Source organism: Fusarium solani (assembly GCF_023522795.1).
Source record: "Fusarium solani strain SB1 chromosome Unknown bctg00000009, whole genome shotgun sequence".
In the NCBI taxonomy this organism is placed as follows: domain Eukaryota; kingdom Fungi; phylum Ascomycota; class Sordariomycetes; order Hypocreales; family Nectriaceae; genus Fusarium; species Fusarium solani.
Genome location: NW_027072144.1, coordinates 3,196,480 through 3,212,146, shown reverse-complemented (window position 1 = coordinate 3,212,146; position 15,667 = coordinate 3,196,480). Strand labels below are relative to the sequence as shown.

Here is a 15,667-nt window from a genome sequence, read left to right as displayed (position 1 = left end):
TGTTAAGGGGGATACGTCCCCGCTTTTAGCACATCGGGTAGTGTCTTTACTTTCTCATCATTGAGACTAGGGCTGTGACGCTGGACCCGGAACCAGTTTCGGAAGAAACAGATGGCCAGTGAGCATATAATTTCGATGCATGTGATATACCCATTGTTAGCAGCATCACACGAAATGCTGCTGACGTCACAAGATGAGGTCCTTCCTTCACTTTGGCGCCCCTGAGCGTGAATGCACATCAAATGGGGCCGCTTGCCTGATTCTTCGGGGTTCCCCGAGAGCGCCAAGGTGTGAGGATAGTTGATACGGCTCGGATGGTCAGAACAATCCACTTTCCGGGGCCGGGAATGCCCAAAAGAAAGCCAAAGTTGTGTCACAAACCGTTAGACGTGTCGCGTGTACTTGGTCTCATGTAAACGCCTCGCTGGGCGAGAATGGGTTGAAAACAAGTTCATTGGTGAGGGACTTAGCAGCGAGGGTCGAAAGGGACAGAGAGCGCACAGATTACTGAGGCTAAGCAACTAAACTTGCTTGGGCATAACCGCTTCTCTCCATCCTCTACCGTTCCGGAATCAGGTATACCTTCACGACGGGCGTACCATCTTTTAGAGGACAGCATACTACCTGTTCTCATATTGAAATGTGTTGGGAGCTTGCTCAGTATCACTGTGCCCACTCAAAGCTCGGCAGCTCTCTTCCCGCAGCCCCTCTACCACTGGCCCTATGTCGTTCATGGCAAGGAAAATTTTCAATAGGAAGGACTCGTAGTACTCCTTCATTTTAACAGTTCCCTGGAGCTGCGCTGTGCATTCTTGGAGTTGCTGGAGAGAAAACTCGAGCTGTGCGTTAGTATTTTGAAGCTCGATCCCGAGTCGTCTTGACTCAGCTTCCTCTCTCGCCAACTGTTGGCTGAATGAGTGACCGTAGTAGTCGACGCCTTGGAATCTTACATAATCCGTCTCTGCGCCACGACTGGCTGAATTATGAGATTGGTTCGGTGCTGGCCGTGGAATAATCTCAGGCTCATGGGGAGTTCCTCCTGTTCTGCTCGGAACAGCCTCAAAGCTATCGCCGACTTCACAACGTAGCTTTTGAAGCGCAGCGATTCCGATACTGCTCAGGCCTCTCGAAAAGAGAGGTCTGATGGGATCGCTGTGAACTTTCCATGAGTATCCGCTCTTCTCTGTCCGGTAGAGTCGAACTTGGCTTGGTTGTATTTCCAACCCTGTCCTTTCGTCTGGTCTGAATTAGGTACTTAATCGCTCCTGCGTGCAAGCAAAGATCTCACTGATATGGTCTGCAAGTGCCTCCCTGCACTGTTCTCGAGCGACCTTCCTGTTTTCTCGAGTGCCTACGGGTGACCTCGAGTTCGGAGCCTTCTCGGCCATGATTAACTTGGATATTGCCTTAGCAGTAAGTGATACGATAGGTGGTTGACCGAGAACAAGAGAGAGTTAAAATTACTGGTAATATATGTACCGGCAAGGGATCGGCAGATGGGGTTCGAGCGCAAGGTCGGAAGGTTGTGCGCTGCATCGTCCTAGAGTGGCCTTTGGGGGTCTTTTGATCGTGTTCCAAAACTAGCCTTCTGGTTTCCTGATTGCAAAAATCTGGAATTCTGAGCCATGGCCGATTTTTTATGCCAGTTGAAGGCATGCCGCAATGATTAGAGATGTCCTCGAAGCATGCTTGGCTTCGTCGTCAATCTGTCTTCAATTTCTCTAAATAGCTAATTTCGAACATTTATTCATTGACACAGTCGCTACAGACGAATTCAGGTACAATATGTAAGCTTATTACTTAAGAATGCTAGCTGGAAGAGACTTATACGTCCGAATGGATGTACCAACAGAGAGCTGTTTCACAAACCATTAAGTTTATGATACGGAGACACGATGGCACGGTAATCACTAATTCGTACGTAATGCCATTTCTAGAGCCCCTAAACTATTATTGCATGAGCGAGAATGTGCTACTGAGGGATGAGCGTACACTGTGTATCAGCTACCTTGATTGAAAATGAGGATAAGAAACCAAACATATCCAGGCGTCAAGGTTGAATCGGTTCGTAGCTATCATTACCGTTCTAAGAGTTATGTTTCGCGGCTCAAAGTAGCACCTACTGACCGTGGTAGTAAGTGACGTACTACTAAATAGGTTCTGGTTCTCGATCCCATCCTTCTTTGCAGTCTTTCCCTATAATCGAGCAACTCTCAAGGTCGCCGGTACCAAAACCAGTGACCTAAAACTGGGATCCCGGTTCAATTTCGGCTGATGACGGTTTAACTTGGCTCAAAGCCTCTTTCTGATGCGCTTGCGCGTTCGAGAGAATGATGAGGGCGGAGCTGGCCGTATGGGGATCAATGGATTTGTTTCTACGCTGGTATATGCGGCGAAGGCATCGCGGCAGAATACTTCCTTCTGCTTGCTTGGGTATACTTCGACACGGAGTAAGTGAGAGGGAAGACTGCCATCTATGATTTTTTGGCACAGCTTCTGGGTGTCCATCAAGAGGTATCGCAGGGGATCATGGTCGTCATGCAAGCGAGTCTGGAGCTGCGTCAAAGTACACACAGAGAAGGGGTGACCTTTGGGGATAGCACACAACAGAGTATACTCATAAATCTTCTGACTTTCGCACCACTTGCGCAGGCCCATCCATAGCCGGCACTCGTCTTCAATTGCCTTGATTTCCGACTCATGTACTTGCGCGTTTCGTATTTTCTCAATATACCCCTTGTATTCCCTGAGACGTCTGGGGTCTATATCATAGCCTTCAATGGTCTCCGTGGCAACTTGATCGTAGAGGTTGGCCTTGCAGAATCGGTGATGAAAGTCACTGGGTTGTGCTGTCGTCTCGATGACGCTACACAAGGCGTGCATTTCCGTTTTTGATGAAGCTCCTACGGAGCGAGCTACAATTACTGCACTGCTCAGAACCTCCAGGATATTATTGAAATCATTGCTTTGAGTCGGAGGCAGAGTTTCTGACGCTGGGGAGCGGCGTGGTGGACGGCGACGCCGCTGAGACTTTTTCTTGCCTCGCGAAACTGGAGCGCCTGGGGCACTTGTGGCGATGCTAAAGGAAATGTGGTCACTAGCATTCGATGTTGAACTCTCGACAGGCCTATCGATATTTCCATTGATGGCTGAGGCAGCCTGTGGCTCGGCGCTCTGTAGACTATGATCTAGAGGCACTTCGTAGCTCTGCTCCAATCTGTCTCCTAGGGCGGCGAGGAAATATTCGGAGTCGACTTGCTGTTCGCTCCCCAGAAGAGAGGTGACGTGTTTTGCAGCTGCTGCAACTGTGGGCTCGTCAGGGTCTAGCTGCCCGCAAATGAGTTCAACCAGCAATCGGTTACTGAAGTGCGGGAGCTTATCATTGAGAACCTCATCGGCCACGTGAGCAAATCCATTGGCAATGAGACGGATATCCAGAAGCATGATGACGCCGGCGTCTTCAGTATCCCAGGACTGTGACCTAGGCCAAGCCGAAGGGCCCGTTTCTGATCGTGGGTCGCTCATATTGTACTTGTGAATACCATCAGGATATACAGCTGCGAAGGCCCAGCCCAGTTCATCGTGGACAGGAACAATCCAGGTTTTCTCTCGATCAAGCCCTCCAACAACTGAATCGAGTTCGCGGCGTGGTATGACTGTCGTGATGTGGACGCCGATGTTTGACTTTCGCAGTAGCTCGAGATACGCGAGAATATCAGCCATTGAGATATTGCCTGTTTGTGCCAAGCACCTTCTGGACGGTGTAATAATGTCGTCTTCAATGTGAACTAGTTCTCTGACTTTCGTAGCGCAGTCACTCGACGTCTGATCTTGTGCCACAAGATGATCGTACACTGGTTGCTTCTCTCCTAGAGGGTTCCAAGAAGGGTAGTAACGCAGGACACGTTCCACTGCCCTCTGCCATTGAGATAGATCCTGCGATGACAGAGGAGTCGACGGTAATTCACGAAGCGATTGGTCCAGCCCTCTCATATTCGCCCTGGTATGGACTGAGGTGCGAGTGAACGACTTTGACTTATAAGCTTGGTTGCGGAAGCATGCTGCATTGGAAAACGGCGAATACCGGCCCAAGCAAGTGTAACTTCCGAGTTTGAACGGGTCTAAATCCAAGCGGAGGATTGGCCTTGAGCTCAATCATATCTCCTCTTGCCCAAATATGGACTTGCATGAGGCACCGAACATAGTCATAAGGTTTGTTTCATTGCAACCTCAGTGCACGTTCACATCAACCTGGATTTGACACTAGCAGAACGACGAGAACCATGCCGGACCAACTTCTTGATGCTCGGAAGCCTGCACATAACGTAGCGCGAGCTTCAGGGTTACGCATAACCCCGATCCTACGACGTCTTCGACCCATCACCGTCGATATCAACCCAGACAAGCCCGCTGTAATCGAGTCATGGATCTCTAGCATGTCTCCAACGGATGAAGGAAGTATAAACGCCCCGTTGGACGTGCTTTATTCAGCCAAGTCGTGGCCAGTGGGCAATACGACACGTGGAATCGAGAGGCGGCACGGCTGAGAAATTATGGCATCATTATGGTGAGTCACGAGATCATTTTCATAAGGGCCTGGTTTTGGTGCTAAGACTATCGCCTTTTCAGGATGGGATGATCCCCATCGGAGCCTATTCGAGGTTGTCTCGGCCATCTGTATCGCTAGTTGGGCGAGGGTGCTTCCAGAGTGTGACGGTGTTGCCCGCCAGGCAGCCACGTTGCAGCGCTCATCATAAATCAACTCAATCAATCAATCACCCCAATCAAATCAATCAACTTAGTCAATTCCTTGCCTCAATCAAATCAATTTTAGTGATTTGTAAGTTGACATGATTTGATAAAGTTGATATGATATATGCCATGCTGCATCTGAACTGCCCAAAAAGATTAAACCTGGACGTGCCCTCCGCCCAGTCTTACCCTGTACAAGATGGCCACAGATAGGCGATACTTCTTAGCCCTATATGAAGCCGTAGCCTCATTGGTACCTGCTATCGCCGCCTAACGCATACTAACCCTTGGCAGGATGACGCGCTCCCTTTGCACCCTACCGCGACGCGTTAATTTCGCTGTCAACAAGACATGGCACTAGCGATAAGATGTCGGACTTGCTACTACCCTCTACACCGGCGAGCCTTTCGCCGGTGAGTTCGATGCCTTGCCCTACGCCACTTTTTCCCTCTGTGTTCTCGCGACTGTCTCAACCAAGGACCGTGGCTAAGTAGCTTGAGGAGGCTTCGGTCGGGGAGCTGCCCCCTAACCCGACTATTGAGGATTTACCGAAGGTCGTCTGGAAGAACCGCCGCTTCGTTCAAGACGCTTCGCTAGCTCGGAAAGGTGCAAAAGGCAGAAAAAGTTGGATTAGATCGCATGGCATGTTCTTTATTGAATTGAATCACTAGGATTAGCCCATCGGTTATGTGCGGTGCTGCAGCCGATGCGACACGAAGGGTCGGCCAGAATTCTTCTCAGTATAAGCGATATCTTCTGCAGCAGATTATCTTCGCAAATATGGATCCATCCTCTATACCAACATATCCCATATACTGACTTGCATAGAGCCCATCGGATCACCCCAGCGAGTCAATCAAGCCCCAGCGACGATAGCGCGATCGATCTCTAGTCCTTTGCAACCCCCAAACGACCGCGGCTTGACTAGAGCATGATACCAAAGGCAAAGGTCAAAGCTGTATAAGAACTTAGTGTTGGGTTCGTTATTGATAGTGATGTGCCCTTCATAATATTCGAGCATAAGTTTCTGAAGGAGCTCTTCTATTAGTTCGACTATGAATTAGTACTCTAAATTCCTTGGAGTAGTAGTTCTATTACTAGAGAGCTTTAGAAGATCTTCGAGTCTAAGGCGCATATTATTAAAGCGGAGCTGGGCAGCGCCATAACGAAAATACATATTAGCTTTGATCTCTGGATATCACCGAATCGTCTTGCGATAATAGCAGTTTTTGCACAATTTATCGACAAATTCGGGAACTAATAATCTAGGCTGCTCGCTCTATGCCGTTAGCTAGGTATTCACAGTGGTGAGAATCTTGCCGAGACACTGTTAGAAATCGTTCAACTGTGGGATATCAGAGGATAGGTTGGCACTGTTATCTCTGATAACGTGACTGTGAATGATATATGACTCTCTTACTTCTACTGGCAGATTGACCCTTCGATTCGGCCTGCTGATATTAAGGCCCGTCGCATGCGTTGCTATGGCCACGTTCTTAACCTTGTCGCCCGCGCGTTTCTTTTTGGTAAAGACGCCGAATCTTTCGAGCTAGAGTTAGATATCAATGGCATGAGAGGTCTTTAGGAGCAGGATCTTCGCTATTGGCGTTCGAAGGGCCCAATTGGGAAGCTGCACAATATCGTCAAGTTTATCAGATCCTCACCTCAGCGCAGCGAATATTTCAAGCGCATCGCTCACGAGCAGGAGGACGAAGGGTACTATCTTTGCGAGGAATTAACCGCCGAGCTTGAGGGTATCTTGAATAATGAGACGCGGTGGAATTCTACTTATATGATGATAAAGAGGGCTTTGCGGAAGCAGACTGACATCAGGGCCTACATCTTTGCACTCGAAGGCGAGAAAGACGAAGAAAAACGTATCCCTGCTGATGACATCTTATCCAACGAGGATTGGCGCGTGCTTGGTGAGGTCAACGAGATACTTACGCCTCTATATCATCAGACGATGCGAACCCAAGGCTCCGGTAAAGGCGACAGTCATGGGCGCCTGTGGGAAGTTCTGGTAGGAATGGAATACCTGCTCAAGCATTTTGAAGACTGGAAAGGCTTCTATAATGAGTTCACGACCGAAACAATAAGGGCGACGAATCTAAATGATCCCGAACTAATTGGAAGAGCGTCTGCGCCTCTGAGGGGGACTAATATCCGGTCGGCCCGTTCCCGCCGTCGCCCTGCTCGCCTCGATGGGGAAGACGTCTATGTATCCCAACAGCGAAGTCAAGCGCCAACTTTCACGGTAGCTGCCTTGCCGGAGCATTCTTAGGCTGAGTATGCGGCGTTTGATAAGCCACCGGCGTCTAAGATTTCCCAGAAGAGCTCATTACCAGCAGACCACCGAGCATATATTCGGGCATCGATCAACAACGGCTGGAAGAAGCTGGATGAGTACTACAGCAAGCTCGGAGAATCTCCCTTGTTTGCGGCAGCAGTCATCCTTCATCCGAGATTCGGCATCAGCTGGTTGGAGGCTACTTGGGCCACTAAGGAGCAATTGGCCTGGGTTCGCGATGCGAAGGCGGGCATAAAGGACTACTTCGCGCGGTGGTATCAATCGAACCAGCGGACGGACGACTTACAGTCGAAGTCTGCTTCATCATTAACGAACAGGGGTAAAGAGGATGATCACTACACGCAATGGATCAACAGCAGAACGAAAAAGGCATTTGCAACGAGCAGCAGTGTTAGCGAGATGGACAAATACCTCCGTCTTGAGCCACAAGATACGCAAGAGCCAATCCAATGGTGGAGGGACCACAAGCCTTCATTCCCGGTGCTAAGCAGCTTTGCCTTGGATGTCTTTGCCATTCCGGCTATGGCAACCGACTGTGAGAGGCAGTTCAGCCTAGCCAAGCTGACACCAACATCGCAAAGGCTCGCAATGGGCGCAGACACGCTGGAGCGAGTTCATTGTCTGAGGAACTGGGTCCGACACGGCGGGGTAAAGCTGGGCAGTTGGGTCGGTAATTGAGGCTTTGGATCCGGCGTAATACCTTCACATACCCAATACATAGGCCTCCCATACAATTGATTGAGATGAGCCAATCAAATCAAACAAATCAACTTTGGACCGAAGGCCCATCAAACAAATCAACTTTTACCTCAAAGTTGATTTGATTGATTTATGATGAGCGCTGCCACGTTGGGGCTTGGGATGTTTACTTTACGACGTCTTTGGCTCCTGTGCTGCTCCCGGTGCACATTATAGAGGTCTTCCACCCAATCGCCACGAACACAGGAACATGTAGTTCCAGCTGGTAGTGGATAGAAATTGGTCAGCTACTGTCTGCATCGTTGGTGGAGGTGCCCCGAGGTTGGCACTGCTTTGGAAGGTCCTTCTGTACGACAATGGAATTTGCGAACCGCGATCACAAGCCATCATAGAAACTAGCACGAGAAATTCGCCTCGGACTCTGGCGGTTATCTTAAACCGAAGCGCATTACAAATCGAATTTTCACCAAGCATCAACGGAACGAGGAACCCTGGTTTTAATTACGTCACGAGACGATCCCGTGTGCGTCTTGCGTAAAACCACTCGGAACATTCTGTGGCTTCCTACTCACGCGTTTTGAAGTGAAATGGCCAGGCTAGGACGTAGTCTGACGCAAAATTCACCTTCTGAGGCCATCAAGCCATCAGTCTTTTACAATGGACTCCGTTGCTGCTTTGTACTTAAGGAACCAAAAATACTTGGTCCGCTGGGCGTTTTGTTGGAAAATCAGGAGGCTGTCCCAAGTGCTTGGGGTGGAATTACCGACGCAAAGTGAGGCTGCGGGTAGTACCACACCTACTAGCGAGGCACAACCTGTTGAATATGTGGGGTGTCACGTGTGGGTCAAGGATCTTAGGATGAAAAGCAGGTCCTTCAGGGGCAGATACTTAACGAAAAACAACACGAATACACCGAATCAACTATCAGACAGTACGTATATTCGGTCCATTGGTTGAATCAGTGTATTCGTGTTGTGTTCGTGTTCTGGTTCAGTATCTGCCCCTGAAGGACCTGCTTTTCATCTTAAGATCCTTGACCCACACGTGACACCCCACATATTCAACATCAACCAATGGACCGAATGCACGTACTGTCTGACACAACCCCATCGGGCACTCTATAAAGTCCCATGACAAGCTTGAAACGTAGCCACTTATGATGAAACGTGGAGCAATTGATACATAAATTGTTTTATAGGCAACGGTAGTATTTGCTGAACAACCAAGGGGAAGGGTCAAAACTGAAGTAGATGACGTCCTACAAGCATTTTAATCTTTGTTTCCAACGACAGAGAGACGACAGATGCAGCCTTTGGTATTGTACGTTCAAACCCATACCAACCCCCAAATATAGTCAAAGTTTCCTTCGCCTACCTCACTCTCCTGCCGTAGCTAAATTGAGTGCTTCGCTGTTCGGCAACTGACATTTCTGATCTCATGCTTCTGCGGGCCATAAAGAAGGCCTTCTCTTCCTCATCGAGGCTGAAAGTTTCTCGAAGCCATCTAAAAGTATGGTCTTTCATTTTCGATATTCTTCGTTTATAAATCAGATGGCGGCTTGCTTCTATCTCGGTCTCGGATGATGTATCGAAGTAACTCTTCATAGCAGGCTCTGGACCTGGTAGGGTTTCGAGAAGCGGTTGCCCTTCGTGCCAGGCTTCTAGGCTATTGTTATTCGGTCGATCCAGGCCAAGCATGGTAGTCGACCGATTAGGGAAGAGAGGACCGGAGGGGACGGTAAGTGGCGGATAGTGTTCTTGTGATGAGGGCACTAATAAGTGGCCGGAAAGCTCTTGTGCCACCCGGAAATTCACGTCAACGTCACCACGAGATACGATATTTTCTGCCGAACCAGTTGAATGGACAGTCCGTTGATTCGACCTTCTTGTCCAAGAGTCGCCAATTTCTTGGCCAAACTTTTTAGATGCAAACAGTGATCTTCTGAAGCACTTCTTCACTTGGGCCAGGGCCGGCGGGGGTTTCCGCTGCTCCAAGCCTGTGGCTGGAGTGCTGAATCTACCCTTAAAATAGGGCAGACTCTGTTGAATCTTGGCTTCATGTGAGACCGTTTGCTCTGGCGAGATCGGTTCAGGGGCGCCATTTGGTTGACTCTCTCTGAAAGTATCGATGAGTTCGTCGATCTGAATTTTGAGAGACGCATAGATTGAATGGCCGTTTGTTGCTCTATGCGGAGAGATTGGAGACCGGAGCGAGGAGTTATGTTCATGCATCCTGTGATAGTCGGGGGGTTGCATGGTTCGTTGTCGAAAGCCGAGCACATAGAAAGAAGTTGAATGCGGCTACGCTGGGAGTCAGCAACAATCTGCGGGCCGAAAGGTTACAATAAACGATGCTGAAACATCTGAAAAAGAGCAGAGATTTCTTCTACGTCCTAGAAAGAATTAATCCTCATTCGCCTCAGCAATGGGACGACTTCAATGTTGCTCGCCAATCGATTTGAAAATTCAACCCCTACTTCGTCATCGATATGACACTTTCGGAACTGGACGCCGGAAAAAGGCCGTGAGTTATCTAGCCCAATCAGCAAAAACCGATCTTTTTGGACAAGTCAGTCAAAGAGCAACCCTCTGCCTCTGTACTTATACTATGCGCTAGCTGCCGGCTATCGCTATTCCGCAGCCGCTCCTCAAAATCCTGCTTTGCGAACCACGATGTCAAGTCCTCTCAATAATATCGTTGGAAACGATTCTCCGGTTCCAGAAGCATTCTGGGACCAGCTACACCAATGGTTGCAATTTGGCGGTCGATTAAGCTCTGAAAACGATCAACTGAGGCAGCAAATCGCGAACATGCAAGCCCGAAAGGAGCGACTGCTTGCCTACAAGGCTACGTATGACCAGATGGCCGACACCCAGAACCAGTTGATCATATCATTAAGCGCTGGAATATCTGGCAATAAAAGTCAACCTCGGCCATCTTACGGGATGCAAATAGATCCAACACTTTCTGTCGATTCGCTTAAAACTTCAACGCTCGACGGAGTGAGTCTTGTGCCCAAACCGGATAGCCCGCCTTCGGTGCTTCAGCTACTCGAGCCCGAATACCATAGTGGTGGAACGGTTTAGAATCAAGATATGGAAACCTTTCAAGTGTGCAAACTAGATAAGATGCAGGCTGGGACATAGTAAGCAATTGCCAATGACCACCATAGGCTGAGCAGTACGATACTGATACAGAAAAGTTAACTGCGGACTGCAAATAAACTTCAATCTTATTGCATGGGGTGGATTCATGAGATCTCAAAAATAATCCCAGGATTGCGTGGACGATTGAACAATATAGAATATCCTATTCATAGCCCTACGAAGGGGCCGCTATACGCATTATTTTAGTAACAAGGTGCCCATTTTTGATCGCAGCCATGTTGTGATTGGGTGCAGCCCCCCTTTGGAGACGCTATCGAGAGTTGAACAACATTTCCCCCGTCCTTTTGATGGCGAGTGGCGAATAGATTTCCAAGTGACCATAGTCGTGCCACTATTATTGAATAGGTCGATTTAGATCTCTAACTGAGTCTTGTGACATGGTTCATGAAAATGGCTACGGCAGGATCACAGGGGCTCAATGGGGCTCGATTTTATAACGTAAACGCCCCGACAACCTTCTCCTGATATTGCCAGCGCGGAGACTTCTGGTGTTGAATTATGACCCAAGTCGAGTAGCCAAATGAGTGTCCCTGTAAAGTATTGCCTCAGTTGGAGTGAAGAGTTTGACAGTTGCTTTTAGACTCGGAAGGGAAGAATAGAAAAGAACCTTTTGTTCGCCAAAAGCAGAGTAACTGATGAAGAAGCTGGAAGCAGGTGCAGGAACACATCCTTGCATGCAGCAAGTGCTTTTACGAAGGCACAATACGTATTCAAGGTGAGGTTGAATATATGTTAACCGAACCGCATGCCTTTGGCTAGAAATCAGGTAAATTACGTTGTCGTTGGTGGCATGTGTCAATTCATTTTTGATTCTCAAATTAGACATTTGCTTGGGGACGTTCACCTCTTTCTCGGTTTCAGAATTTGAGAACTTTGTCCTTTTCCGGCTCCCCTTACATATGTGGCCGTCATATGCTCTATGCAACGCCAGTTTTGGCCTTGTCTGCAGTTTATATAATAAAGCTCGAGCTCAAATTCTCAAGTGTACAACCGTGGCTCTAGGCTCAAGGATCGGATTCAAAGTTCAACGTCCCAGGTTTATGATGTCTCTCGGCACTGTCTCAGAATGGAGTTGCTTCGAAAATGAGGCCACGTCAGCCAAGCCACTACAGCCACAGTCTTTCCAAAACATATTTCACCAATCTAGCGGCAATCCATGTGCATCTGATAGCAAGACTTCTATCAATGCCTCGTACAAACTTGAGGGAAAACTCGATGAGCAGGAAATTCGTATAGACATCCTCGAGTTGGAACTTGATCAGCACAAGGAGGCAATGAGCGAAAAGATCAGTCAACTAAATGAAAGAGACAGCACCATCAAGACGCAATGCTTCCACATTGTTTCTCTGCATCACAACGTGTGTCAGTTAACCGATGAGATATCGAAGCTGAACAATGTCATTTGCGACCTTCGCAACCAGTTGTGGAGATTTACAAATGAGGATTGGCAGAACCACGCTGGGGTCGGGAAGAAGCGAAAATTGGACCCATGAAGTTTGTCGAGCCCACTGGCATTTTCTGGGTGATCAAGTACCGAATCCGCAATGGCCAGGTAGTGTAGTCCTGTAGGCCGGCAGAAGGAAAACTCTCCTCATGACTATGAATAGCTACTTCAGACGTGATCTGCAGCAATTTACCGGGAGCTTTTGGCAGAGTCTCTCGACAGTAAGGGAAAGGAAGTTAAGAGAGAAATACAAGGAAAATTGTTTGTCTTATTTCTATGTTACTACAGCTTTGATCAGAAAGTGATAGGGATCAAAACACTTACCGACTTGGCCGAATTTATGAAGTCAATATGGTGGTAGGGAACGCTCCAACCGCGATAATGAAGGCCCTGATGAAAAGCGGGCGCATTACTAGCCTCCAAGTTAGCCTTCTAGGAACAATGCTTCATAATGGGGCCTTGCAGATGAATAGACATACGAGGAGTAATAAATACGATGGCTTCACATGGTTTTCAAAGGAAATCAGGAGACAAGTCTGTACGTTAGCGATAATAGTCCTTTGGGTTCACTGTGTGGCATACATGCATGATTTAGTAAAAGAAGCTGACTGTGAAGCAAAGCCTCAAGCTTACACAAGTAGCCCGACTTGAGCTACCTTGTTAAGAGATAGTCACGAATGTCTGTGATGAATTAATCCTCCATAACTAACAATATTAAATTCTACTTTCCACAGCAGGTAGTAATGCTGCTAAGGACATTGAGAGTTCTTTGAATTGCCTAATTTTGCATTTAGTAATGGATGTATATCAATGATCATATTCTAGACCTATGCATTTACATGCAACTTCAACTCATATTATGCTCCCCTTGAGCTGCTAGAGTCCTTTATCTTGCGCGAAGCTTGTTGCTTCCCCAAAACCTCCTTGGAGTAGCCTGTGATATGATCACAGCTTAGACAGTAGAATAGGTTCGTCGATACTTCTGCTGCAGGGAGTTCATCCGTAGACATAGCTTCTATCAAACATCCGCATCTAAAGCAACGAACAGAAACCACAACAGCTTGAGTTTTTTTCATGGTGAGAGTAGCGAAACTGGACACAAATTTTGTGATAATGCTTGCCGTATGGGGGAGAGGAGAAAGGGCGTGCCTGACAGGAAGAGACGAGGGAAAGAACGTGTGGAAGAATACGTATGTATGTAAAAACCAAACTCGAAGGAAATTTGATGATTGTCTCTTACGGTCGTGGTGAATAGATAAAATAGGCATCCCGTCTACAGCCTTATCTTTAGATCAGGGGCCAAAATTGGCCCCCTCCCCCCACTCAGCTGACATTGAAGACACGACCAACAGCTGCCAGCGAAGGTATCCTTCGACATTAGACATGCCCCGAAAGTCTGCTTTCTCTTCCATCCAGAACCAGCGCTTAGAGAAGCCCCTTGAAATGCGTGGCCCAGTTTGGTGCTCGGGTGCTTGGCGTTGTTCAGGACCTGCGGAATGCGCCAATGGTGGCAACGTTTGCCGAAGTGGCTGAGCATCGACGTTCAAGATTGACCATTACGAAAATGTACTTATAGGCCTGAAAGAACCCGTTGGCATTGAAGTCCAATGATTTCTATCGAACGACCTATGATCGGAGCTATGGCCAAGGGTAGCGCTAAGACAGAAGGAGCTCGCAACATTACACCCCTTGATTCTACAAGTTTTGTTGTTCTGATATGGAAATTCTACGACCTATTTGCCCAAATTTCACGGGGTAAATTTCCCTTTCGCCAGCTGGATGTACTCTCACCAACGGAATTTCTTAATCGGACAAAGCTGATGATCCAGTATCTGTCCACAGCTTTGCTCCAAGGTTACAACCTCGACTCTCATTGGCTCAAGGCAGCCAAGGAGACGTATAGTAGTCTGGTTGCGAGCATGAGAGCCGTCACTCTCGAGCATCGAATGCCCAGCTCCCCCATGCATGGAGGCATAATACTCCTTTGGATATGTTGGATTTGGCAGCGCAGTTTTGCCTGGGTTCTTCGTCGCGCTACAATGTAAGTATACTAGCCGTTCCGCCCCGACACATAAGGTAACCAGTACAAGCTCTATCGTTTTGTACTGTTCAGCACGATTCGCACCTGTTCCCTTCAGTTTCTTAGGCAACCAAGCTGGGCTCCTGGGCCTCGCCACATTCGTCATGGGACCGACCATCGTGAGCTGTCTCGTCCTCTTTGAAACTTTGATTCGGACCTTACAGAGGGGAAACAGGCCTATTACCTCAACGTAATATACCAAACCTCCCCTTCGCGGCATGCAACCTTAAACCTATGGGCTACAGACCGACCGACCTGTTCTCAGTAATCTTGTGCATGAGTTGCGTAGAGAATTATTGTAACCCATGGTGATCAATTTTATTTGGCGCCTAGATCTTTTCCAATATCAAGGTGCGTTGTGTATATAGAACAACACTAGAGAGTATTTTCTCTCCTTGTATATATTTTTATATGAATACCGTATAGACTATTCCAGTTTTGTTCTCAAGTCATTCTTCCCGAGTATCGTAATTTGCAGTCAGCTTCGAAGGGAAGTGATCAGTCGAGGCTAACTCAACTAGTCAATCCACTCCGGCACCGCTCGACGGCTTGCCCCCCTCCGTAGACTCGATATGGTATCTGATCACCTGAGACTGTTCACGATCTACCTTTGGAAGTACCTCTCTCCCACTCGAGTGTATCTTATTTAAGATTTATGTATATTTCACTTTCCGTTTGTGTCATCTAGTTTATATAGAATTGAGAGAAGAGAAAAAAACCAAGACATCTAACTACACCTAGATTAGCGCTCAAACTAAGAAATAGAATGCGGTACTTCCTATAGTTGGCTAGGGTTATCGTTGGAGCGCTGTAGCGGGTGCTTACTCGCAAACATATGCAATTCTCACCCGTGTTGGAGCAAAGAGGTAGGGCAAAGCAGTTTCAACTTTTGCACGATTTTATGACCGGAAAGATTCCTCCCGTATCAAGCTCCTTCCTCCAGAAGATAGTTTGACCAACAAGTCCAAGAGACGCTACTCGAAAAGTGTCATATCCCATCCCGGAGTGTGATGCTGCTATGGAGAAGAATCTCGATCGCTCCTTCCAGCTTCATTCCAAACAATCGAAACATTAGGCCTACACGCAAGTCCATCTACGATGTTCACGTAAGAAGCCTAGCACCCTCACTCATAACCTCCCGCGCGACTCACTTCGTGTTCCATTCAGGACAAGGGGCCAGCACCTTCTTGTCGCTCTGCTCCATGATATCTACC

At 47.9% G+C, this 15,667-nt stretch overlaps 5 protein-coding genes across 5 annotated transcripts; 2 read left to right on the top strand and 3 right to left on the bottom strand.

The window, feature by feature from the left end:
• Nucleotides 1–620: 620 nt before the first annotated feature.
• MRS44_014050 (uncharacterized protein) lies at nt 621–1,388 on the bottom strand (the record flags this gene model as incomplete). Its single annotated transcript, XM_065617484.1, has 2 exons — nt 621–1,237; nt 1,289–1,388. 2 exons carry the CDS (start codon nt 1,386–1,388, stop codon nt 621–623), a joined length of 717 nt encoding a protein of 238 aa, XP_065473556.1.
• A 904-nt stretch (nt 1,389–2,292) lies between these two features.
• Nucleotides 2,293–3,993, bottom strand: MRS44_014049 (uncharacterized protein; the record flags this gene model as incomplete). Its single annotated transcript, XM_065617483.1, has 1 exon — nt 2,293–3,993. One exon carries the CDS (start codon nt 3,991–3,993, stop codon nt 2,293–2,295), a length of 1,701 nt encoding a protein of 566 aa, XP_065473555.1.
• A 2,243-nt stretch (nt 3,994–6,236) lies between these two features.
• On the top strand, nt 6,237–7,741 carry MRS44_014048 (uncharacterized protein; the record flags this gene model as incomplete). Its single annotated transcript, XM_065617482.1, has 3 exons — nt 6,237–6,278; nt 6,338–6,973; nt 7,037–7,741. The coding sequence occupies 3 exons, from the start codon at nt 6,237–6,239 to the stop codon at nt 7,739–7,741; spliced, it is 1,383 nt and encodes a 460-aa protein (XP_065473554.1).
• Nucleotides 7,742–9,132: 1,391 nt separating this feature from the next.
• Nucleotides 9,133–10,017, bottom strand: MRS44_014047 (uncharacterized protein; the record flags this gene model as incomplete). Its single annotated transcript, XM_065617481.1, has 1 exon — nt 9,133–10,017. One exon carries the CDS (start codon nt 10,015–10,017, stop codon nt 9,133–9,135), a length of 885 nt encoding a protein of 294 aa, XP_065473553.1.
• A 417-nt stretch (nt 10,018–10,434) lies between these two features.
• MRS44_014046 (uncharacterized protein) lies at nt 10,435–10,848 on the top strand (the record flags this gene model as incomplete). The annotated part of the gene is made up of 1 exon (XM_065617480.1): nt 10,435–10,848. The coding sequence occupies one exon, from the start codon at nt 10,435–10,437 to the stop codon at nt 10,846–10,848; it is 414 nt and encodes a 137-aa protein (XP_065473552.1).
• Between the last annotated feature and the right edge of the window lie 4,819 nt (nt 10,849–15,667).